This window comes from Anopheles coluzzii, chromosome 3, assembly GCF_943734685.1.
Source record: "Anopheles coluzzii chromosome 3, AcolN3, whole genome shotgun sequence".
NCBI classification, from domain to species: Eukaryota; Metazoa; Arthropoda; class Insecta; order Diptera; family Culicidae; genus Anopheles; species Anopheles coluzzii.
In genome coordinates, this window is record NC_064671.1 from 25,443,724 (window position 1) to 25,468,033 (window position 24,310).

Here is a 24,310-nt window from a genome sequence, read left to right on the forward strand (position 1 = left end):
CCTTTCGAAGATGTGGAACTGTGTCAAACAATCTTTCAAGTGATTACAATGAGGCATAAATTTAAATCCTCAATCACTCTGTTCCGATTGCAATTCCTATTAAGGAGTGTGATTTCTCATCCCCTGCACTGCACCGTGAATCATCTGGCAATGTTGAAGAGAATGATCCCCGGCTTTTCCTTATCGGTACCGCACGCGTGTAAATGAGCGCAGATTGCCACTGCATTCAGCTGGTGGCGCCCGGTGGTGGCTCATCACCATGCATACTTCTTGCTGACCTATTGCCACTGGGACTACCTCACAGTGTTGGACCCAGTCGGAAGCGAGAGCGGGAATCACCGGCTCGATCAGCTCCAGTTCTTAGATGCTTTCTGTCGCACGCTGAGGATGACGCGTTCACTGCGATATGATTGAGACCAACAAGCAAGCGCGCGCGCGCGGTGTGGATGCGTTGGAGGCGTCTGGAGGTCATCGCGCGGATCTTCTGATGTGGAGGAAAGCGAATACAGCATAGGAGGGGATTTTGAATTCGAGTTTCGAGATACAAACAACCAAACTGTCCACTTGAAAACCGCGTTGTAACAGGCATGCCCGTACCATATGCTCAGCAGTTACTTTCAAGCGCTCAGACGCGATTGTTGTTAGCATAACACGGGGTCCGAGTGCGTGTTTTTTTTTTTCAACCGGCACACAAGACCCTCCCTCGTGGGAGATCGCCGCTGCGATTAGTAGTAGCAGCCCGGCGCTGCTTGTGTTCGATCGGCTAAAATCAGTGATTGTATGTTAATTTCCCATTAATTGCGCCTTGTCGGTAGCGCAAACACGGCCCCGCTCGCACTAACCGTTTGGTCTCACAACGCTTGGTTTCACTGTTGAACGAGCTTCGTTTGGTGCAACACATCTTGGATTAGTGCAAGATTCATCGCACGTGTAACGGAATAATCCAATTCCAAGTCTTTCCGGCGACCAGTGTTCAATGTCGCCGACTCCCGGTCAACGGTAGGGTGAAGTGACATCATCTTGTCTGATAAAAATACGTACCACCAAGCTGAAGGACACCGGTTGAGGTGGTTGTTGTAGCAACAGGTGTGGTGCAGTGAAGTGGATTCCACAACAAAGTTGTGTTGGAGACCTACCTGTGAAGAATTTTACACCCGTTTGATTTGATCAACAAACTGGTGGTTTTCGGACAAAAAACGCACACAACTTCTGTGATCTATATTTGTTTAATTCCCCACCTTCTGGGCGTAGTGGAGTGTAATCGGTGTGTGTGACCTGTCCACCTACAATAATTCTCTGTTGGAGTATTCAAAATAATGGGCAGCAAAGTGAGCACCTTCTGGCGGCGGGCAAACTGCTGCCAGTGTTCGTCGTGCATGGACCGTGGCGTCTCTGATGATCGAGGAAGCTCAAGGTACAATCCGTTGGCGAAGCATCCCCTCGTTTCCTGGGGAATGGCCGATAAAACAGGTGAGTAGGAATAAAGAGTATTACTTTTATAGCATACTTTTAAGTTTTATTGGTGATCTGTGGTAACAACTAATTCCCGATCGTTTATTGGTGATTGGTATTGAATCGTGATGGCAAATGGCTGACATCTTGGTTTATATTTTACGACTTTTTTTATTACAACTGGCACTGTGTTGCATCGATCATTTGCTCTAGATCTCCAATTTAGGAGAAAAATAAAACCTCATGCAGTGTATTGTTTTCCTCGCGCTCTTCCACCTCGAAGTTAAGCGACCCTTCGATATCGCTCAGCTCGTTGGACTGGAATTTGGCCGACAGCTGAGTGCTTCCCTTGAACGAGGGTCGAATCAGGAAGGTGACTTCACACTTGTCCCTCGCGTCAACAAACTCAATCTGAAAGTAATCAGCATAGGGATGTGCGTTAGTAAATAGAAGTTCAAAGAACGATCGTTCTCCAATAATTACCGGAATGGTGAGACTCTTGCACAATCCGGAACACTCAATCTGGAACGACCCGGCGGTGATGGGAATCGGCAGTGGATTGTAGAACGTCGCCTTAACCTTGAGCGAAGAGCGCAGCAACGGCGTACCGCTCAACTCCAGCTGGACGTCTGGCTTGCGGAGGCTGTAATCCTCCTGCGAGAAGTACTCATAGTCCGCACCCTCGATGGTGGCGAAGCTGGTCACCTTAAAGATCGCCTCATCCATGCCCGGCTCGTAGTAGTCGTCGAACGCGACCGGCACCTCAATCACTTCCTCTCCGCTCGGCTCCACCTCCACCGTGAACGGGTGGCTCGTGATGGTTTTGATGTTCTTGCCCGTGTACAGGATGTGGTTGAGATGGATCCGACCGCTGACCGTGTGGGGCTCGTCCGGTGATACGTTCCTTACCCGCAGCACAATGTTGAACGCTTCCCCGACCAGGGCACGATCGTTCAACTCCAGCTCGAACTCCACATCGCGGCCCTCGTGCTTGATCGAGGAACGATCCTCAATCCTCACCTGCTTGAGGTAGTGCTTCGTTAGACAGCTCTGGCCCAGCTTGAGCGCTCGCAGCATCGTAAGTTTCGCTTCGGACGACTGTTCACCGCACTTGTAGCTGGCCGTAATGTCCTCCCGCTCATCCACACCGATCGCCTTCGTGCTAATGAACTGCCCAATCCCAGCCGTATCCTTCTGGATCAGCTTCAACGCCCTACCGGGGCCCCGGTAGCGCCAAAACACCTTGTCCGCGTTCACCTCCGCAAAGACAAAATCACAATCGTACAGCACGTTCACTAGCCCCTTCCGAACGGCAACGACCGGTGCGGGACCGAGCTTGTACGTGCCGTCGGAAAATTCCTGCGGCGTGCCATCGATCACCTGCCAACCGTCGTACGCGGCCGTACCAAGATCGGGACGCTTCAGCCACACCTCGTTCCACACGTGGTAGTTCCAGATGGAGTCGCGTGAAAAGTTCCGCATCACGTTGCCCTCCTCGTCCAGGTATACGTCCACCGTGAGCGAAGCTTCCGTGTCGTGGGCGGACGAGAAGTTGGTGACGATGCGACACGGGAGTCCAAGTACCCGGCAGAGCGTGGCCAGTACACCGGCAAACACCCAGCACTGGCCGTACCGGACCGGGCTTTCGGTGCGGTAGTACTCTTGCAGGATCTTGACCGACCCGGTCCAAGCGGTTGGGGCCGTCCCGTCGCCGTAGCTGCCGCTCCAGTTGCCGGTTACGACGCCGTAGTTATCGTTGCTGTTGACCACGCCGGACAGGGCACGGCACACCTTGACCGGATTGCCCCGGTAGGTGGCGGAAAGGCGGGCGACGTCGCCGAGCAGCCAGAGCGCACAGTCGAGAATGTTCTCCTCGTACTGGCCAAGTTTCCATTTGCGGGGATAGAAGCTGCGCTCGTTTCCCTTCCAGATCATCGTCATGTCCTCCAGCACGTACTCGCGCCGTTGATCCTCATCTGTAGTTGAGATGTTAAAGATCTCTTCTTAGTATCTCCTGTACTAACTGAAATCTTCTTTCAACTACTCACCCTCAAGATAAACTGGATCCTCTTCACACCAGGCATTGAATAGTAGATAGAACGGTTGATCGAGCTGGTAGCTGTTGCTCTCCTCCACTCCCTCCGACTTGACGTTGATAGTCAGCGTCCACCGGGATACGGACGCGGTGGGTGAAGTTCGTATCGCAACGAGCAGCTCCGTTAGGCCGTCCTCATTCACCTGCATCGATCGTAGCTTTGCATTCCAGTCGGAATCTTCCTCCTCATTGTTATCGCCTGTTTGCAGTATCAGGTAAACGACCGTCCCATGCCCATGGCTGATCCATTCACTTGCTATAGGATCCACCGCTAGGACGAGCGATATGGCATCCGTTTTCAAGTTCACCGGCCGGCTGCAGATCAGCTTCACAAGGAACTCTTCACCACGGCGTACGACGAGCTGGGAAGGTTTCGCTTTGGCATTGGATGTGCTCATAAGTTCAAATTTTTCCGTCCGATGATTGAGACCATTTTCCTCCAAACAGGTGTCGATTCTTTCAATCGTTAGTTCGGCCGACGGCTCATGATCGATCTCATTCTCAAGGTCTGCAGAAGTGATTGTATAGAAATGGTGGAAAAGAAATTAGGAACGGTTAATGTGCAGCTATAACGCCGAAATGTCTTACCATTTTGGTCGTGCTGCCAAAATGCGAACGGCAACGTGTGTGCTCCTGAGTTATTCAGTTCCATTGGTAATGCTGTAATATCTTCCCACTTTTTTGTTTCTGCTGTGCTGTAAACGAAACCGTCAATCGGTGTCCACGCGTGACTTGGAACTAAACGGTCAGCTATCGGCGATAGCTCATTTTATACAGCGCCAGCAATTCAACTGTACCAGCCATCTCCGCTGTGACGCCCGTGAGTCATGCGTGATGTTTCTGCGGTGGTTATTATTAAATCCAAACCCATCCGCACACGTCTGCTCCGGATGCAGGGTGGGTCAAGAGATCCGCACCCGTGGGATGGAGGCACGACGGGCAGCACTCAGTTCGTCATCGTGGTGACGTTATTTTCGGGGAGAGGGATAGCATTCCTCGAATACTGATCTTCGGAAGATGAATGGTCAACCGGACAAACACCCGTCAATATGCGTGTTGCGCTTGTGTAGAAGGAGAACAAATGGGAAGAAAGAATAATGATCGTTTGGTGTTGCGGGTGCTTTTGCGTGATTTTTACTGCCCCAGTAACGAAAACATTGGGCCCGGGTGTGCGATTTTATTATCAGCGCTGCTGCTTTTACTTTCACCATGCGCACAGAATGCGCTGGGAATTGTTCAGTGCAAGCGATCGTAACATGTCGAGCGGGAAGAATTATTCACCAAGTCGTAAAACAAGGCAGACAAACCAACTCGCGATAATCTCTTATCAAGGTGAGGTGTGGCCTATTTTTGGGTTACTCCTTGTCGTTTTCACATGATAGCTAATAATCGGCTCAACAAGTGTTCATCTTTGTCTTCCTGTTATTTCAATTACTGTGTGAGGTGTGGTGATTTAGTCCGGTATACCATTCCACTTATTGCATAACTATAATTCTAGATTTTATTCGATATAAAATGAGCGTTTGTGCAACATTTTTGTTTGTACAGAGACTGTTTATTTAGCTTCATAAATCATCTGCTACACAGATCGGTAACAACCACCTTTGGCGCTTGGATACTACACATAGAGCGTGGGTTGATTGTGTTTGACCATGTCGTTGAGATCTCATAACAAAATAGTAAACAAACCTAGGAGCCGTGGAAAGGTTAGGCGTGAGAGAAGCGCATGAAAGAGTAGAAGATCACTTATTAAATCGGCAACGGTCGTGTTATATCGCTTCAAATTTGCTTTCATGTTCACACTTTATCTCTGGCTTATTTGGTCTCATGTAGAACTGACATATGATGAATAAGTTCAAGTTTATTTTCATGATCATTTTGACTCTAAAGTAGCACATGGCATGGTAGAAGAGATATTGTTTCATTACAATAAGAGCTAGTTAGCTGGAAGCGCGAAAATGATCTGGATGGGAAGCGAACCAGGATCGAAGTTTATAGGAGCCGACGTGTTAACCATTAGACCGTTTGATTGTTTCAATCAAGGGGCTCATGTATGGATAGTTTTGATTAGGTAGTATTCTATTCCGATAATATACCACAACGAAGAACGATCGTCATATCAGAACTATTGGTTTCAGACAACATGCCAAACGTTAAAATAATTTGTTGGAACACTGGAAAAATACCAGTACATACCAGTAGAGTAGATTTAAAGCTAACATTAGATAAACATTTGATAGTGCGACTGTCACGAAAGATAATAAAACTCTAGGATGCATCGTAATATCTAGTCATATGTTGCAGTTCCCTCTTTATCTGCACTGTTTGTGCTAGTATTGAATATGATTCTGTGCCTTGAACCCCAACACAAACGATTAGAATTGATAGGATTGATAGGTTAAAAAAACGCTTGAAAACAGCAACAGTGTGCCAATGATCTTCTGTGATCCTCTGTTGCAAATTATTACCTCCTTTCATGTCTGAGGATCTCTGAGGAATGAAGCATATGAAAGGTGTAGATATAGGAAGAAGTATGTAGGTCATGTTTTACAAATCAATAAAATAAATCAAAGGAAAGATAGTCCTGGCTACGGTGCAACGTTTTAGAAAGGAATCGTGTCGGGCCAGTCTTGTAGAAGACGGCGCAGACTAGCCAATAACCAATAGCCTACCAACATATACCTCGTATGTTTAAATTAGAGTTTGTCAAAGTTAACAAAAAAGCGGAACTAGGTCCGAACGGTTCCATCAAATTTCGGAACCAGTTCCGAAGAGTAGGTTCAATCACTCACGACGGAACTGTCCGGAACTGTCCGGAATCGTCCGTAATCGTCCGCAATCGTAGGAATCGTACGGAATCGTAGTCGCCCGATATCAATGAATATGATTAGACACATTTAATATATCTTTCACTTTCTCGTCATTGCGTTGTGCGCACCTCTAGCAACTATGCGCTCCCTAAGTAGTTGAACGGTGTTGAAGTGTTTCGAGGCGATCGGTACGATGGCAGTATACTCCGATCACTCCATAGAAGTTTCGGGCATGATGTCGTACCATTTTTCTTTGTATTTTTTCATCGTTTTGTTGCTCTAAATATGGACAAGAAAAAACTGACCCAAGTTACAAAATTGCACGAACTAAGGCACAGTTCATTTGACACCATGTGATCGATTTATTCTAACTGTGACTCATTGTTGTTTCTGTAGTAGGTATGTGGGCTCGGTCCATTCAGGTCCATCGAACCTATAACGACCATGTTGCTAAAGTCGTACGCACATTCACTAGTATCGTTCGACTACGATTCTTGACGATTCCGACGACTTCAGACGATTCCGAACGATTCCGGTGAAGCTAGTAATTCCATTTCTCTGGAGTCGGAGTCTTTCAACCTAGCCAAATTTGAAGCGAAAACGTGGGTGCGATCCTGATAACCCATCTCTAGCTCAAATTTCGTATGGCGCCATACTACGATATCGCTAATCCTGTTGTGAGCGTCTGCGGTTAGTGTTGGTTAGCTTTTAAAGTACATGAGTGTTGTAAGCAACCGTATAATGGTAATCGAATGTTCTTGCTAAACAAAAAAAAACTAAATATAAACCAACACCTTTGAAAATCATATCACATATCACATATCACAGCTCCCCACAAAGGGTTTGGTCAACTGCCCTGTGTTCACATCTGGTTCAACTGGTTGAGCTTAATGTAACAAACGAAAAATCGGCACGTGTTTGGTAGCTTTCAATCGAACTAACTGCCATGGGCTAATTTGCCATCAAGTTGAAACTGCACCGTGCTAGAAGGCTGTTAACCAATTGAAACATTTGCCAGTAGAATGATGACGAGGATTCCGATCGATTCGTCATGCAAGTTTGTTCGTTTTCGCTGCCATTTTCCATACAGCTGCTACTGTTTGCAATTATTAACAAGCGATTGGTACAGTGGGCTGTACCAATTATTCACCCAAAACCTAATTGTCTCACGTATCGAATCGGCATCAAATAAGCAATTTCCTTATAAAAGTAAGCACCGATCACTGTGCGCAAGCTTCATTGGTGACCGTGCAGCCGTCCCACAACCATGTCTACCACCTCTACCAACTACCGGATATGGCCGGCTCGAAAAGGTAAGCTAGCTGTGAGCGTGAGTTCTGTAGTGCAAGTGATTCCAGCAAATTTGTGTGAAATTTCCTCCCCTCAGTGGTGACGAACAGTGCGATAAAGGATGTGCTGAAGATCGAGTCGATCAATCTGTGCTTCGATGAGAACGGGAAAACCTTCCACACGTCCCACTACGAGGCGATGACGAAACCGCGACCGACGAAACGTCCCCGCCAGCTGATCGTAAGGCGCGGGGCTCCGTTCGAGGTGCGATTGCTTACCAACCGGCGGTTCGATCCGACCGTCGACACGATGGTGCTGGTAGTTTCGATCGTTTCGTACGGCAGCGAGAAGCCATGCTTCGGCAATGGGACGGAAACGTACGTGCTGGTGTCGGTGGCGACGGACGGGACAGCACCGGCCGAACCGGACGAGCTGGCGGAGGATTGGCGAGCGGTCGTGGTCGATAGTAAGGATAAGGAGAAGGGAAAGGTGGAGCTGACGCTGCAGATTATGATACCGTCTTACACGCCCGTCTGGCGGTGGTCGATTCAATTCCACACCCGGCTGGACACGACGGACGCGAAGAGCATGACGGAGATCAAGGAACCGTTGTTTGTGCTGTTCAACCCTTGGTGCAAGAACGATGCGGTGTACATGGAAGGTACTGGGAGAGCGGACACTCGACTGTGTTAATGTGTACTGACATACAGTTTCACCCATTTAGATGAAGCTTGGCGTTCAGAGTACATCCTGGACGATAGTACGGCCATCTGCAAGCCCGCCTCGAAGGGGCTGCACATGAGCAGCTGGTTCCTCGGCCAGTTCGAGGCGAACGTGCTCGACAGCGCGCTCTACATCGTGGAGCAGGTGGCCAACGTGAAGGCCCCGATCAGCGGCAATCCGGTGCTGGTGATCCGTGCCCTTTCCGGCGCGCTCAACACGGCCGACGGGACCGGTGTGCTGCAGGGCAACTGGAGCAACAACTACGAGGGCGGCACGGCTCCCACCTCCTGGACCGGGTCGGCCAAGATACTGCAGGAGTTTTACGACACCGGGGAGAGGGTCAAGTACGGCCAGTGCTGGGTGTATGCCGGGCTGCTCACCAGCGTGTGCCGTGCGATCGGCATCCCGAGCCGGGTAATTACCAACTTCGAGTCGGCCGGCGATCACGATGCGTCCCTGTCGATCGACTACTTCGTGGACGATTCGGAAAAGACGGGCGCCGGCATGACGGTCGACTCGATCTGGAACTATCACGTCTGGAGCGAGGTGTGGATGCAGCGGAAGGATCTGCACAATCCCACCTACGACGGGTGGCAGGCGGTGGACGCGACGCCCCAGGTGCTGTCCGACGGCATGTTCAAGTGCGGCCCGTGCCCGGTCAGTGCGATCAAGCAGGGCCACGTGCACGTCCCGTACGATGGGGAGTTTATCTACGCGGAGGTGAACGCGGACGTGATCTACTGGTCGATCGGGAACGATCAGAATCCACCGAAGCCGCTCGAGATCAGCACGGCACAGGTGGGGAAGAACATCAGCACCAAAGCGATCGGGTCGGGCAAGCGGGAAGACGTGACGGAGCGGTACAAGTACCCGGAGGACTCGAAAGAGGAGCGCGACGTTATGAAGACGGCGATGAAGTACAGCAGCCAGCGGTTTAGCAGTGCGGGGCTGGCGAAACGGCTGCTGGGGGCAATGGTGAACGATAGCAACGGCACGGAAGATGCGATCCAGCTCGAGATCAAGTGTGACGAGGAGCTGACGCTGGGCACGACGTTCCAGATCGAGGTGGTGGTGACGTGCGCCAGTGCGGTCAGCTCGGTGGAAGTTACGGGCAAGTTGGTGCTGCGCGACTCCGACTACACTGGGCGCGATATGGCAACACTGAAGGTGACACCGTTCGCCATCAAGCTGGAACCGAGGGAGTCGAAATCGATCATCGTGCCGCTGGAGTACGGCGAGTACAAAACGATGGATACGCACAAGACGAACCTACGGGCGATCTGTACGGCGGAGGTGAAGGGTAGCGATCGGACGTACTTTAAGCTGAAAAACTTCCACCTTTCCGTGCCGGCGATCGAGCTGTCGGTGGTCGAGCACAGTACGTCCGGACCGATCGCGGTACAGGTGGATCTGAGCAATCCACTGCCGGTTCCACTGACTGGTGGCCGGTTCGTGGTGGAAGGCTCGCGCTATACCGATCCGATGGAGAAAAAGGTAAGTGGGGGAAGGTTTTACAGTGTACAAACGAGGATTATTTTCTATTTTCTATTCGCAGTACGAGAGCATACCGGCCGGTGAAACGGTGCAGTTTATCTATCCGATCAATCTATCCCACAAGGGTAAGATGGTCGTTACGGCATCGTTCGTTTCGAAGGAGCTGAAAAATGTGCATGGAGATCTTACCATTGATATTCCTTAAGCTGTTGTTAAAGCTGCAAGGGGAAAGATGAGAAAATATAGGTCAACAAGATGAAGGATAGAGTTTTGTGCGTCCAATAATACGAAATTTCATTCTTCAAAGGCTTATTACAAAAGTAATTGTGAGGAAATGTTTACATATTGTTTATGTTTCCATTATTGCTCTATTAATCAGTGAAGATTGTAATTTAGTACTATCTCATGCATAATAGACTTTATTTCATATGTGTGTGCATCTATATTACAATAATCAAAACTCCATTTTTGCTTTCACACTACACAACATTTTATTGAAGTAGATTATCACGCTTCTCAGTTCGAACGTTGGCATACATTCATTTTCTGTGGCATGAAGTGATACGTTCTGGAGTGTTTATTTTGCAATGACAGTTTGTTATGACACCATGTCCCGGTGAGTCCAGAAAGTGTGAAATCGAAATCATTATCTGCTGAGAAAGTTTACGAAAAAACGAAAGCGTATTAATTAAGGCATAATTATATTATAACCGAGAGTGAAAGACTTATAGCTGTGTGTGTATGCGTAATAAAATTGAGATATCACGGCAGCAATCCTTTGGTTGTGATTCTTCGCATTTACCATAGAGACTATCACAAAATCATTGCTAATCTCGTACTACGTTGATCATTGATATTAAGAATTTATCAAATACTCTTACGGTTGAGAAAATCCGTACTATGTATGTAGGGATTTCTTGGAATAAGGGTTAATCATACGATAGTTGAATTGAGAATATGTCTGAAACGACAAGGAATTTCGATTAGAAAGTTACTTCACTATTCATTTTGCTGCTGTTAGAGACTTCAGAGAATAGTTGGAGCATCGGTATTTGTAGAAGAGCAAGATCAATGTACATCGCTTTACATAAGCTAGTCTTCCGTGGGCTGGTCTTACTATAAGTACAAGATTACCACGTTACAAGAGAGTCAGTCTTTCCTGACAAATAACGGCCTGAAATTTAAAAAAGATCTACAAATGGCCTTGAAGTAACTGTTACGTCTCTATTCGTCGATAAGACCATCCCTTGCGTAGTGTTACAATTTGCAAACTAAACTTGTGTCATTAACCCGTTCCGATATCCGGTACATCCTGCACACATTCCAAAACGACAATCGAGCTCAATTACACGCAGTTCTGCTGCACAATAGAGACAAAAAACCCGTTCGTGACGTCGTAGTTTGCCACACCAAATTGCCTATTGACCGTGCTGAATGTTGTTGTTAGAAGAGCCCTACACAGCAGTTTTACAGTAATGACATCATCATTTCGTACGATGTGTTTCGGTACACCTCGTCGTCCACCCGTTAAGTCCGACTGTGTGATTCATCACCATGCTTCACATGCTGATTTGACAAATGATCTTATGCTGAGGGGTATGCTGAGGGCTTTTTGATAGGTCGAATCGAAAAATGTCCGCACCCTCTCACCCGGTTGGTTGCAACATCGCTACCTCCTAACCGTCTTAATGGCACCCTCTCTCTCTATCTCTGTCTCGTTTCTCCGGAGATCGTGCCAAAGATGTTCGAAGATCAATATGTGTCTGTGTGTTGGTACGAGACGCCACCACAGGGAAGCTGTGATCTGCGAGCGCGTAAAACGTTCGCGCACCGGTTAGCAGATGAAGTTAACCGTTCGACCTGCGCGGAGCACGTTTCTAGCTTTAGTCGCACGAAGTGTAGCGTACAAAAATTGATTTTGAAAAGCCATTGTTTGGGTTTGGTGTTTAGTGCACATTGGTAACGTGTTGAGTGTTTGAGTAGTGTGAACAATGAGCTATTTATACGATTATGTGGAAAAGTACTTGCCAACGTCGTGGCGAAGAAAACGCATCCGTCGTCCTATTATATGGTCCTCTCCAGAGTGTAAGTATGGAGTGGAAGTGGTGAAGCTATTTTTGAAAAGTGTTTTAGTTGATCGTACAAAATACCCAAATTGAAGAAGATTTAATTTAGTGGCACAAAATAAGTTTAGTGAAGTGTTTTCAAATTAATTCAAACACATGAGCTAACAGATTGTACCAACGACACGTATAAGAGCTTTGCGCCATCTCGTAGTCAACAGTAGGGTAGTGCCTTAATCACTGCTCCGTCCTACTGGACGATCTCGTACGTGATCTGTCGCCCGATCGTGTAGGATAGTACACAAATCATTATCGGTTTGCAAACGGAATTCTCGCGCACATTGATCAGAGGCTAAAAATAACCCAACACAACGCCCCCTTCGTACAATTGTACGACTCCAGCTGTTGTAGCCTCCCGTACTCAAGTTCAAGTAGCTTGATTAAGTAATACCAGCGGCCGCTTAGTAGTGATAAATAAAAGCACCCCTTTTTGTCACAGTGCCCGTAAGCCCACCAGTGTCCAGATGATCATTACGGGCGACCAGCTCACCAGTATGCAAATCGAGCGAATGTTTGTATTCCACCAAGGAAAGGTGTGCATTCTGACGCTCTTGAAATTATAAACAAACCCTTCTGCAGTGACACAACGGATGTGAATGTAAGCAAAGAAGTTGAGTGCGATGATTTCATACCCCGCCGAAACCGATCATTGGGTAAAGAAGCATCGCCAAAAATAAAAGCATTCATGCCTTGACCTTGTCAGTGCTTTTTTGCAAGCAACTTTAAGAGCTAGACGAGCGTTATGCACATGGACATCGCGGACCGAGGGGGTTTGTTTGTACCAAACGCATGCATGTTTATCTTAGCGTTTTGGGTAAATATTGCCAATAATATTCGCCAATGCTAAAGACGCATACCAGTCGTGCGTGTGCTACGATCGCCCCATGATCGCCGTTGTTTGGAGGCTGGAATCGTATGTGACGAATGAGGGGGTTTGATTTTGCAAGGTCATATAGAGACGAGAGCTAGCTGCGGTTAGCTAATAGAAACTAATGAAACCGCGCTTTTGGACACTTTTGTAGGCGTTGCAACGTTCAAAAATGGACTCGCTCGAATAGACAAAAGCTGCGATCCTGTGAGGCAGATGTCTCGTTTATAAGGTTTAATCTGAATAGAACTGTTTGTGGTGAAGCAGTTAGGAGGTCTGCTGTCGAGTCATTAAATGCACGACAACCTTGTGAGGGCAACGTTAGATCGAGCTGTGTGTGTGTGTGTGTGTGTGTGTGTGTGTGTATGGGGGTCGTGTATGTAGGAGGCGGAACCGATTACTATTACGCGGGAGCGGTCCGATCGATGGTGCGAGATTGCCTTTTAATGGCATGGGGCTTGAATGTCTCGAGTACGCACCCGAACCGCAAAATTGGAGCAGAGCTCAAGGATGTAAGTAAACAAATGGCTCATTGTTGGCGGCTCGTTTGATAGTGGGCACCTGTTGTACACTGAGAACGTGTTATGTGAGTTGTTTTATGCATCATTTTGCTTTATAAGGCATTTAAAACTGCACCCGAGTTGATGATCAGTGTAATTACTAAGATTGCAGCTAAGGTTAATAGTCAATTTGTATATAATTTTGACATATGAACGTAGCTACGAAATGTTAAAGCCGTTCCCGTGGTACATACGTCAACTCTCACGATTTAACAACAGGCCCGTCATAAGATCAAGCCCTGTATTAAACCGTATTTAACTGATAATTATGGAAATATTTAATCTATCTTAGTAGAATGCCTTTAAAGCCTGAATTATAATTGATTTGGTCTAACGATGACTGTATTCTATGTTATTATGATTATTTATTATGAGGCGTGCGCACGAGAGCGCAAACGTTCGCGTCCGTGAATTTTATTGTATGCTAATGGGACCGCCGAACAAGGCATGCTCGTGGCACGCCGCACGCAAAGCGCCGTGCAGTGCTTTGTACTCCCCCGTCGCTTCTCGCCTCCAAAGATCCACTCGCCCACCATCAGCTACGATCGTAAGATCCGCAATCATCATCACACCTCTCAGCCTGCGCCGACCCTGTCGCCAGCCAGGGTAGGCAATCAATCTTTCAAGCTAGAAAGTGAAGGTGGCTCGTTCTGCTAACAGCAGCCTCTTCCCATTCTCGACTGATTCATTCATAAAACGCTCGTGCGCAGTGAGGGTAGATGGGTGGGCATGCATGTCATCGAAATCGTTTCTAACAAGATTGGATGGAGAGTCACGGGACATAGCAGGATGGTGAATGATGGGGTACGATTCGGTTCGATAACTGATGATTATCTCGAACATCACGGGTAGCGATCGTTAAATAAACAATGGTGCAGTACAAAACGTTTACATTTTCGAGAGCGTGAGAAGCTTGGGTTGATTGTATGATTGAGAGTTTGAAAAAAATAACGCCAGAAGCGTTACGTTGCCAATTAAACGATGATAGATGGCGCTACGAAAGACCGAGAGAAGATCGTTCACCTATCAATAGGTTCTAGGTTCTTCAATCACATGAATCCGCATGATCACGATCGTAAACATAACACAATCAAGCAGGTCGCGTCGCCTAGGCGTGAACAAACGATAAATTATTCCAATGGTATAACATCGCAAACGACATTGGCCCGACTGACCCATCGCTAGTGACATTTACACTGACCAGTAATAAAACTAAGACATCGTACATCGGACAGTGATGTATTTGCTAACGGATCTGGTTAGAAGAAATGATGCTGGAAGTATGGCGACAATCAATTCTACAGAATGTGTCTAGTATATGTGACTCAAGGAAACTTCTCTAATTGGGGAATTCCAACAGTAAGGAACGACCGGATGTAGCAAGAAGTTTTCGTTGTGATTCACCCACGCCAAGGAGAGGACACTTGGCACTTAAAATAGAATTGCATTACAATTACCGTAAAGAGCATGCATAACGCCCTGTCACATTGTGTTACCTCACCGTTTGCAAAGAGCGCCTGATGGAAAAATCAATCTAACAACACCCGAAGCCATTTCCATCCGTGACGCGGTACGGACCAATTACAGCACTTTGTACCGATTTCACGCAACCTGGCTTTGATTGATGAAGTTGGTTGTTGATTTATGCGATTGAAGTTTATTATTAGATCATGGCGTGGTGGCGTAAAATCACTTGTTAATCGTACCTTTTTTTCCTCCTCACAATGATTCAACATTCTTTCTCTACACCTCCTCTCCAAACAGATTCACCCTCCGCTGATGTGCTGACGGTAAAGTCGGTCGATCTTTGCACGGAGGAAAACGGTAAAGATCATCACACCAAGCGATATGAGCTGATGAGCCGGGATGAGTATAGTGGGAAGATACCGAAGCTGGTCGTACGTCGTGGACAACCGTTCCGTTTGCGGTTGGTATGCGATCGTCCGTACGATCGGGCTCGCGATGCGTTGAGCCTTATATTCACCGTAGCTGATGAGGATCAGCCAACACACGGTCACGGGACGTTGGTGGGCATTCCGGTTAATCAGTTTCCGGAGCAGCTAGGCGAGCCGGAGGAGTGGGGTGCCGCGATTGAGGCGATCAATGGCGATCTGCTCCAGGTGTTGGTGAAGCCGGCAGCGACGGCTCCGGTCGGTCAGTGGAAGCTGGACATTGATACGAAGCTGCTGAGTGAAGCGTTCGGTAAGAGTTATTCGCTTCCGCAGGCGTTCTACGTCCTATTCAATCCATGGTGTCCGGATGATCTCGTGTACATGGAAGGTATGTAGCTGAACCGAAGTCGTCGATTAAGAACTTCTTAAACCTAATATAATGTTCTTGTTTCATCCGCAGAGAAAGCACACCGTCACGAGTATGTGATGAGTGACACGACACTCATCTACCGTGGATCTTACAATCGACTACGCCCCTCGGTGTGGAAGTTCGGACAGTTTGAAAAGCACGTCCTGGATTGTTCTCTACTGCTGATTGCAAAGATCGGCAAGGTTAGTGCAACGCACCGGGGCGATCCGGTCAGGGTGTGTCGTGCCATCTCGGCCGCAGTCAACTCACCGGACGATGATGGTGCACTGATGGGCAACTGGAGTGGAGACTTCTCGGGTGGAACTCCACCGACCAAGTGGGTTGGATCGGTGGAGATACTGCAGCAGTTCTACAAGCGGCAAAAGCCGGTCAAGTTTGCCCAGTGCTGGGTGTTTGCGGGTGTTGTGTCTACAAGTAAGAATGGTGGCAATTTCCTGGAACTTCAAAGCACTTATAATTATTATTTTTTCATTTTAGTTTGTCGTGCCATCGGTATACCGTCCCGTGTCGTAACGAACTACTCCTCAGCGCACGACACGCAAGCCTCCCTCACGGTGGACTACTTCGTGGACAAGAGTGGCAAAATTATGGAGGAGATGAACGCCGACTCCATCTGGAACTATCACGTGTGGAATGAGGTGTGGATGCAGCGGCCCGATCTGGGCATCAGCTCAGACGGTGACTATGGTGGCTGGCAAGCGATCGATGCTACGCCCCAGGAAAGCTCGGACGGAATGTTCCGCTGTGGTCCCGCGTCCGTGTTGGCGGTGAAGCTGGGCGAAGTGCTCAAACCGTACGATAATAACTTTCTCTTTGCGGAGGTTAATGCGGACAAGGTGTTTTGGCGCTACACCGGGCCACACCATCCGCTGAAGTTGCTGCGCAAGGATGTGCTTGGAATTGGGCTGTTTATCAGCACGAAGGCAGTCGGACGGTGGGAGCGGGAGGACATTACGTCAAGCTACAAGTTTGCAGAAAAGTCGGAAGAAGAACGGGCCACAATGCTGAAGGCGCTGAAGCAAGCTAACAGCTACTTTAGCCGCTACTATCTGAACGAGGAGTTCAATGAGGTTTACTTTAACTTTGAGCTGCGGGATGATATTAAGATCGGTGAACCGTTCAGTGTGGTAAGTGGTGAATTGTGATGTATCTGATAATAGTGCCTAATGAGTGACTTGTTACAGATATTGACGGTCAAAAATCGATCATCGGAAAACCGGCACGTGGTAGAGGGATCGCTTCACGTCGATACCGTACTGTACACGGGCAAAGATCGGGAAAGCGTAAAGGTGGACAAGTTCTCCGTCACACTTGAACCTGGCACGGAAGAGTCCATCCGTATGATCGTTGAGTTCCACGAGTACTATCGCAAGCTGCGCGATCAGGCAGCATTCAACATCTCCTGTATGGCGACCGTACTCGATACGGAGTTTGAGTTCTACGCGCAGGATGATTTCCGTGTGCGCAAGCCGGATATAAAGATATCACTGCTTGGTAAGCCAGTATCGCAGGCACCTGTTGATGTGCAGTTTACGCTTGAAAATCCGCTCCCGATACCGCTGCACAAGGGACTGTTCCATCTGGAAGGATCGGGCATTGGCAAACCGCTTCTTTTTAAGGTATAGCTGAAGTCTTCGTAGTGGAGAGACATTTATTCAACAAAATATCTTCTTTTTTGTTTCTCTAGCACGCTGAAATCGCACCCGGAGAGAAGGTCTCCAACACATTCACTATGACACCACCGTACTCGGGACGGTTGACGCTCGCTGCCAAGTTTACCTCGAAAGAGCTGGACGATGTGGATGGCTTCTTGGCGTTCCTCGCCCATCCACGACCGGAGGATATCATCACGGAGGTGGAAGATAACGTAATCGTTGCCCGGACGGACGTGATCGATTAGGGAATAGGGGCCAAAGAACTTGCCATTTGTAGTCACTACTTACCAATTCTAGGTTTAAATCTCTCACTCACACTCTGACTCTCTCACTCTCTATCCCCGTGTGTGTTACTCACTAACTGCCAACATGACGTGCGTAATGTGTTTTGAAAAAAAAAATCAACTGTATTTAATTAAACATTATAGTAAACACAAATAAACAGTGCCACAAAACAAACCAACCAATCAACCAACCAACAGGACCATGGGCAGCACTAACGAGTGGAGTTCAGTCTTCGATTAAACGCTAAACAAAAACAGGGGCCAGATAAACATGTAACGTCATGGAATGGCGAGAAGCGATGCAAAATCCCTAGAACCCTTTGCCGTACTCTGGTTTGGCGTTCGTTTCCAGGAAATGATTGCCCCGGGCCGTGTTGGGCGTAGCATCACCCATCGGAATCGAATTGGACCGGCACTTTGCCTCACGGTACTCCTCCGCACTGCGACAGGGATAGGCTTTGAAGGCGGCTGGACGGGTAACCGACTCGGCATAGAACTCGTACGAACGTCCGTGACTGCAGGCTCCCACAAAATCGTCGATCCCGCCGCAACCGGGCTGATTGACACGGCCACCATTGGGCCAAAAGTCCACATGGCCTAGGTTTCGATCGTGCCCAAGCATGCCCGCACACGTGTGCATCACGTCCACAAACTGAGCGTCGCTCGGGTCGAGCAGCTTGTCGGGCTGTTGGTCGGTGAAGCCGGGCAGTGCCGGATCTAGCCCGGTAACACGTGCCGCCTTGCCGCTACGGATCGATTGACCCGCAAACCCGGACGTGTGGGCACCGAGACTGTGGCCGATGATGTGTAGATCGTTCAGGTTTGTACCACGCTCCGCCACCATACGATCGATCAGTCCACCGACGTGTCGTCCGACGTCCCGCGTTGATGACGCCGCCCGGAAGTACAGGGTGTCCGATGCTAGCGGTCCCCAGTCGACCACTATTTGAAGGTGATAGAGGAGAACAAAATTGATTATCGCCGTGAAGGTTCTTCTGGCAGTGGCTTTAAATTACCGATCACATTCATATCCTCTCGCCGAAGATAGCTGTTTTTGATGTTCTGCGACACGGGGCTAACGATCGAGTTCTTCCAGCCGTGTATGACGAACTTTGTGGGCAGCGTTGGATCGTAGGATTTGTTCAGGGCCAACGGTGCCGCTGGATCATTGATGAAGCGAAACGAGCTCGGGGAGTTGATTGTGGATCTGCAATGAAGAATATGATGAATAGTATTTCGTGATTATAAGTAGGAATCATGTGATCTTACTGTCGATAGTAGTAAAAGGTAACATCCTCATGAATCCTACTGTTTCTTCGCTGGTCCGTGCTAGTATCGTTCGGTTCCGTTAGGTCGACAATGATCGGCGTGCCCTGATCGTCCGGCATAAACATCCACGTCACGCCATAGTTCGGATCGACCGCTTTCAGCTGCTGTATGTCACAGTTCACTGGAAAGGAAAGAGATCATAGGCTTCTGATCAACACTACCTAAGAAGAACCGCGAACACCTCTTGATGCTTTTCAACAGTACAGTACTACACAACCACACCAACACTAACATTCAAACAGTTCCCGAAGGAATACATATTGGCACATTAGCTGGATAAGGTAGTCGAACATTGCTGCCGTACGGTGCGAATTGTGCACATCAACTGATCGGTCCGCGGGCCAATTGCCCTCGCGATGAATTGCGCTTCCCAACCATCCGATCGGAAGAAACCATTAGCCGTGGTGTGGACATTACCGTTAATTAGCGTCACTACGGGGTAGGAGGTAGTTAGGTGGCATCCTCAGCTGTGGGAGGGAGATCTAAAGTATTCCAAAAACTACCCAAAAAAAAGGTAAATACATCATCACCCAACTGCTCTCGCTCACTGTTTGTACCCGGTTCCGCAAAAGTTCATGGTGAGTGGTGGAGATCACAATCACTACGATCACCGGGCTTCAAGGTTTGGTGGCGCAGCGTTTCTGCTAACAAACTGTATCATCTGTACATTGAGCGGGCTAGCGCTATCAGCTGAGAGTGAGAAAAAAGAGCGTGGTTTGCAGTACGATTCACGGCAAAATTGGGATCATTTAGAGAGGTGTTTGAACCGTGTCAACAACATGGTTGTTGACTGGCCGCACTGAAGGCCGCGTTGGGAAGGCCGCGTGGAGAAGGCCGCGCGGAGTACTGGATCGGTTCTAGAGTATTTTCGGAATATCACATTCACAAAGGCCAGGCGGGAAGTACAGGCACAGTGGGATAATGTAGAAAACGAAAGTGTTATAATATAACTATTATGATATGCACTTTTATTTATTGTCCACTCTTCGTATTTGCCTTTACCAAACTCTTCAAAACGGAGTTGCCTTATTCCACACCGTCAAACAATTACATACACTTGTGCTTTCTCTAACTGTGCATTTCACACGATACACTTAAGACTAAGATTTAAAATCCAATGTTACACAATCTCCTAATCATTCACAGTATAACAACAAAAAAACAGGCATACACTCTAAAATGGCACTGTCATACACTACGAACAAACGGCTACGAACCTCCTGCGAGCAGAAGTACTGCAACGATCGTCACGCTGCTCCAGATCACCATGGTGATCGTACGCTAAAAGCCGCAAAACTGTCTTGCTTGCCTGCACAAAAACCGTCACCGAAACACACTAAAGCGATCGCCAACCAGGAAGGACAATTTATAAGAGTCACCACCGAAACCGGGTTGGGGAGCAAACGAAACGCTTCGTTTTAGTGCCAGCATTGTGCCGAGATAAGCCGACTGCGGACCTGCCACATTGGGTGGAATCTTTTTTTTTCTTTTTTTTTGTATTTACTCTACCATCTAACCGTTCTAAGCAGGTTTGATTAGAATATGTGGTTAACCGGGTTGATTGGATAGCCATTTTGACTGCACGCATGAACGCCACTATCCAAAGGAAAAGTGAAGTTATCGGGGGGAGGGTGGGGTAGCAACTTGGCCCCACGCAAAAGCAGCTGACAATGGGTTAACGAACAGAACGGAACGAATCAAAGTGTCTGAGGTGGGACAGGGTGCGGTGCGTCAAAGGTAAGCGAGTGTGACACTTAATTTCCTGTTTCTTTTTTTTATCCACCCATCCCTCCGAAAGAACCGGTTCCTGACTGTACTGTAGCTTCACTTTCTACACTACTTTTTACAGCGAACTGGGCGTGCGAGACTCATTAATTAGATAAAGATGACTTGTGGCTCCGCCTGTGCCCCGGGAAACGCCGACGTACAACACACGAGAGTACGATAATTGATGGGGGGGTTTTGGGGTGCACAGTGCAGACATAGTGGCGACCGAAACTGCACTAATGTGCATTAAACATTGGCATCGTGTAGCGTTGCATAACGCTCGCTTCCTTCTGCTGCAATCGGCGCCGTAAATCTTGCAGGTAGAACGCATCGTCAATGTCGTTGTCGCTAGGGGGCGCCACCGCTGGAAGGATCGTCGTGGCCAGGGTGCTCTTTACCACTGGCAACGCGTCACCACTGTAGCGTGATTTGTCTTGCTCTAGAATTTTCCTGATGTGTTCCTTGGTCAGGTCGCTTGTTCCGACATGGTTAAAGTATGGCCACTCATCATCCTCTCCGCCCTGCGAGCCCTGGTGGTTTGGATCCTGTGAGTAAGGGGTAGGAAAGTGGTCCACATTGTTGAAGGAACTATCGAGCTTGCCCCACTGATCGATATCGCTGATGAATGGGTCCCGATTCAGCCCGTGCTTGTTCAGAATGGCATCCTTCTTTTGAGGGATGCTAAAACCAGCCCACCGACCGATGGCAAACGGAGAAGCAGGGTTAGTCGTTATCATAAACATGCCCTCGGTACCGGTGGGACAATCTTCCCCGGCGATGACTTGCGCATTATTCTGTGGGCAAAAGCCAAGCAGATAGTACACGTAGCTTTGGCAGCTCCAGCCCCAAAAGCCGGTAAGGCTGCGGATCGATTCGGCGTAGTAGTCTGGGGCGCGATGATGACTGCATGCCATTGGGTCTAGAAAAAGGATGTAAAAAAAGATGATTAATTTTAAATACTTAAAAGAGAACATCTTTAAACTCACTTTGTCCGGAGCCCCAACAACCTGGCTGCAGTATTCCTCCATTAACGTAGAAATCCACATGTCCACACCGTTCGATCTTCCCCTGCACCAAAGCGTTCGTGTGGATCACATCGACAAACTCGGCATCGGTAGGATCTAGCTTATCGTCCGGTGCGGCCGTAATGAACAGGGGCATCGCTGGATCCAACCCCGTAATACGCTTCAGCCGGAACGGTCGCACCGTTGTCGACACGTAGTTAGTCACCTGTGCACCCAGAGAAAAGCCAACCAGATGTATGTTGTCCGTGCCGGCATCGATAATACGCTGCACCAGCTGCCCGATGCACTTGCCTACGTGGCGTGTATTGTGGACGGCGGACGGGTAGCATGGACCGTGCGCAAGATCACTCCAATCGACGTAGAATAGGTTGTAGTTCGCACGGGACAAGTACTCTGTTGAGGATATCATAATTTTAAGTTCAAGTTTTTTTGTGAGAAGGAGCTTCTTGATCGTGTACCTCCTTTCATGTTTATCAAAGGAGTTAGGAACATGTCCGCATTGTACCCATGGATGATGACCTTCACCGGATGGGAGGGATTGAAGTACGACGAGCTCAGATTGGACTGTTCCCAGGTCTCGTCAATGTGGATGTACTGTCGATCGTCCGGATTCGAGCGGGTGAAGAGATAGAACCGAATATCACTATCCGGGCAGGGCCGATCGACAACCCAGACACAGTTACCGATGGTGAAGCTGCTGCGGCCTTTTTTCACCGAAACAGGAACAGGTCGGCAAGAGGGCAGGAATGATAAAGCTGAAAATGGTTGACAAAGAAATGCAAAGAAGTTATAGGAAAACACTGTAAATGATTAACAGATCTCTTCTTGCTTTACAAATTCTAGTAAGAGGTAACGAAAATCATTGGCAAGATTGGAATAACCACTGTATCAATTCACGTTCAATTTCAGCGACGATTTAGATCCAAGGACCTAGTGATCAGTTCCTGAATTGATACGGGTTAGTGATCAGGTCCAGAGCCGGTGTGAGTACAGAATTAGTTCCAAGCCAGACATGGAATCAGGATTAATTTCAGTACTGGTATGGATTCGGGATAGGTCTCAAGAGCAGGATGGGTACATGATCAGTTCAAGAACCGGTCAGAATTCATCCTTGGACTGTTATCAGTTCCAGCACCGGTGTGAGTGCGTGATTAGTACCAGGGTTTTCAGGAGCGATACAGAATTCTGCTATGTTCTAGGACCATGGATTTTGAATCAGTTAGAAGACTGGTTTGGATTTTGGATCTGTTACATGACTGGTATGGGTTGTGGATCAGTTTCAGAATCAAACATTTAAGAATAAAGAGACCGAGGTCTGGTGTTTTGATAAGCATGAAAGAAGTATTTAGCATTAATTCGTAAACTGGAATGGGTTTGGAACCGTTTCACCTTGCTTTACACCTACGAGATAACAAATAAACCTTGAAATTGTGTTGCTAGCCCTGTAACTAAATAAGCCCTGCGCCAACATAACTAGTGGTTCAAAAATAAACTGTTTTATTGTTTAAACATACGAAAGGTAACATTTGTTTACAAATCCGGCATTATCAACAACGACCACACTCCAATCGTTGCATGTTTATCGTTCCATTTGGGTTCTACTAATGCAATCAACAGATAAGAGAGTCGTTTTTTTTAAACAGCTTTTTAGATAATGCAAATAAACGATCAGCTCTTGAAATAATAAACAACCCGATAAGGGCCACACTTCAAATGGGTTTGTATAGCCCTGAAAACGGTACGCGTAATGGTTGGTCATTGTCAGGGTATTTTTGATGATGCAAACAGTTTCCCTACCAGTAAGCACCACCGCTACTAGCACGTTCCAACTCATTTTCGAGCAACTGAAGTTCCCTCTTCCAGCCATTATGCTCGTCTCATCACCGATGTGTGAAGCGAACTATTGCCGTGACGTTTGTCACACTACAAACTGCGCTATGATAAGCACTCTGGCGCAACAACAAACAACAAACTACACCGACGAACACGCTTATCACTGCCACACTATATCATACATAAATTCGCACAAACACACACACACACACTTTAATTGTTCACTACTGCTCACTATGCTCATCGGTCATTAAAGCATGTACCGGAAATGGTTACATACACCGTTAGATACATTCTAACAAACGAGCACACACTAACATTATCAAGTTGTCAGTCACTCACGGGCAAGATTAGCTGCAACGCTTCCGCAAACTGCCACTGCACGGATCAAACTAATGGGGTAAAAAAAACTCACTAATGGTCGAATGTGGGTGGGCTTGGCCGAAAGTTTCACCGTTGTGCTGTGTGCACAGGAAGGGTGCGTTAAATATTCTTTACGCGTTCGGTGCGGCTGGAAGCGCGCGAAAGTGTTTTCGCGTACAGTGCGTTTCCCTGCTTTTGGCCTCTTTGCGCGGTGCGTGTTTTCGCGCAATCCCGCGACAGTACCGCCAGGTGGTGGTATGCCTATCGACTACGGCAACCAATCATGCTTGGTTGACCACTTTTATGACACTGGTTCA

The 24,310-nt window shown here is 47.9% G+C and overlaps 5 protein-coding genes across 7 annotated transcripts in view; 2 read left to right on the forward strand and 3 right to left on the reverse strand.

Moving 5' to 3' along the window:
- LOC120955483 (annulin) lies at positions 1 to 17,851 on the forward strand. Of its 2 annotated transcripts, none has more exons than XM_040376384.2 (6): positions 1 to 1,470; positions 15,180 to 15,695; positions 15,768 to 16,151; positions 16,215 to 16,864; positions 16,922 to 17,356; positions 17,425 to 17,851. In XM_040376384.2, exons 1-6 carry the CDS (start codon positions 1,317 to 1,319, stop codon positions 17,635 to 17,637), a joined length of 2,352 nt encoding a protein of 783 aa, XP_040232318.2. In that variant the 5' UTR covers positions 1 to 1,316; the 3' UTR covers positions 17,638 to 17,851. The 2 variants fall into 2 exon arrangements, with proteins under 2 accessions (XP_040232318.2, XP_040232319.2); XM_040376385.2 differs by lacking the exon at positions 1 to 1,470 and adding an exon at positions 11,624 to 11,949.
- Positions 1,495 to 4,997, reverse strand: LOC120955484 (annulin-like). Its single transcript, XM_040376386.2, has 4 exons — positions 4,136 to 4,997; positions 3,501 to 4,055; positions 1,936 to 3,428; positions 1,495 to 1,863 (listed from the first exon to the last, which is right to left on the reverse strand). Exons 1-4 carry the CDS (start codon positions 4,197 to 4,199, stop codon positions 1,675 to 1,677), a joined length of 2,301 nt encoding a protein of 766 aa, XP_040232320.2. The 5' UTR covers positions 4,200 to 4,997; the 3' UTR covers positions 1,495 to 1,674.
- Positions 7,544 to 10,638, forward strand: LOC120955485 (annulin-like). The gene is made up of 4 exons (XM_040376387.2): positions 7,544 to 7,670; positions 7,745 to 8,308; positions 8,372 to 9,864; positions 9,926 to 10,638. Exons 1-4 carry the CDS (start codon positions 7,625 to 7,627, stop codon positions 10,067 to 10,069), a joined length of 2,247 nt encoding a protein of 748 aa, XP_040232321.2. The 5' UTR covers positions 7,544 to 7,624; the 3' UTR covers positions 10,070 to 10,638.
- Positions 17,787 to 20,329, reverse strand: LOC120955490 (lipase member H-like). 2 transcript variants are annotated; one of them, XM_040376398.2, is made up of 4 exons: positions 20,223 to 20,329; positions 18,946 to 19,126; positions 18,693 to 18,883; positions 17,787 to 18,618 (listed from the first exon to the last, which is right to left on the reverse strand). In XM_040376398.2, exons 1-4 carry the CDS (start codon positions 20,272 to 20,274, stop codon positions 17,987 to 17,989), a joined length of 1,056 nt encoding a protein of 351 aa, XP_040232332.2. In that variant the 5' UTR covers positions 20,275 to 20,329; the 3' UTR covers positions 17,787 to 17,986. The 2 variants fall into 2 exon arrangements, with proteins under 2 accessions (XP_040232332.2, XP_040232329.2); XM_040376395.2 differs by lacking the exon at positions 20,223 to 20,329 and adding an exon at positions 19,238 to 19,844.
- LOC120955495 (uncharacterized) overlaps positions 19,945 to 24,310 on the reverse strand; it is an 11,303-nt gene continuing 6,937 nt past the window's right edge. The window contains exons 5-7 of the mRNA XM_040376403.2: positions 22,256 to 22,440; positions 21,759 to 22,190; positions 19,945 to 21,691 (exon numbers count right to left, since the gene is read on the reverse strand). Of these exons, the coding sequence (XP_040232337.2) occupies positions 21,009 to 21,691; positions 21,759 to 22,190; positions 22,256 to 22,440 (1,300 nt within the window). The 3' untranslated portion in view covers positions 19,945 to 21,008. The remainder of the gene's footprint in view (positions 21,692 to 21,758; positions 22,191 to 22,255; positions 22,441 to 24,310) is intronic.

Excerpts from the sequence above, each read along its gene's own strand:
- LOC120955483 (XM_040376384.2), top strand. The coding sequence starts at position 1,317 with ATGGGCAGCAAAGTGAGCACCTTCTGGCGGCGGGCAAACTGCTGCCAG. Across the intron at positions 15,696-15,767 it reads TGATCTCGTGTACATGGAAG|AGAAAGCACACCGTCACGAG; the intron begins GTATGTAGCTGA and ends TTTCATCCGCAG. Across the intron at positions 16,865-16,921 it reads TCGGTGAACCGTTCAGTGTG|ATATTGACGGTCAAAAATCG; the intron begins GTAAGTGGTGAA and ends GACTTGTTACAG.
- LOC120955484 (XM_040376386.2), bottom strand. The coding sequence starts at position 4,199 with ATGGAACTGAATAACTCAGGAGCACACACGTTGCCGTTCGCATTTTGG. Across the intron at positions 3,429-3,500 it reads GGATCCAGTTTATCTTGAGG|ATGAGGATCAACGGCGCGAG; the intron begins GTGAGTAGTTGA and ends TCTCAACTACAG. Across the intron at positions 1,864-1,935 it reads GCAAGAGTCTCACCATTCCG|ATTGAGTTTGTTGACGCGAG; the intron begins GTAATTATTGGA and ends GATTACTTTCAG.
- LOC120955485 (XM_040376387.2), top strand. The coding sequence starts at position 7,625 with ATGTCTACCACCTCTACCAACTACCGGATATGGCCGGCTCGAAAAG. Across the intron at positions 8,309-8,371 it reads CGATGCGGTGTACATGGAAG|ATGAAGCTTGGCGTTCAGAG; the intron begins GTACTGGGAGAG and ends TCACCCATTTAG. Across the intron at positions 9,865-9,925 it reads CCGATCCGATGGAGAAAAAG|TACGAGAGCATACCGGCCGG; the intron begins GTAAGTGGGGGA and ends TTCTATTCGCAG.
- LOC120955490 (XM_040376395.2), bottom strand. The coding sequence starts at position 19,298 with ATGTTCGACTACCTTATCCAGCTAATGTGCCAATATGTATTCCTTCGG. Across the intron at positions 19,127-19,237 it reads CCTTCGGGAACTGTTTGAAT|TGAACTGTGACATACAGCAG; the intron begins GTTAGTGTTGGT and ends TTTCCTTTCCAG. Across the intron at positions 18,619-18,692 it reads AGAGGATATGAATGTGATCG|TGGTCGACTGGGGACCGCTA; the intron begins GTAATTTAAAGC and ends ACCTTCAAATAG.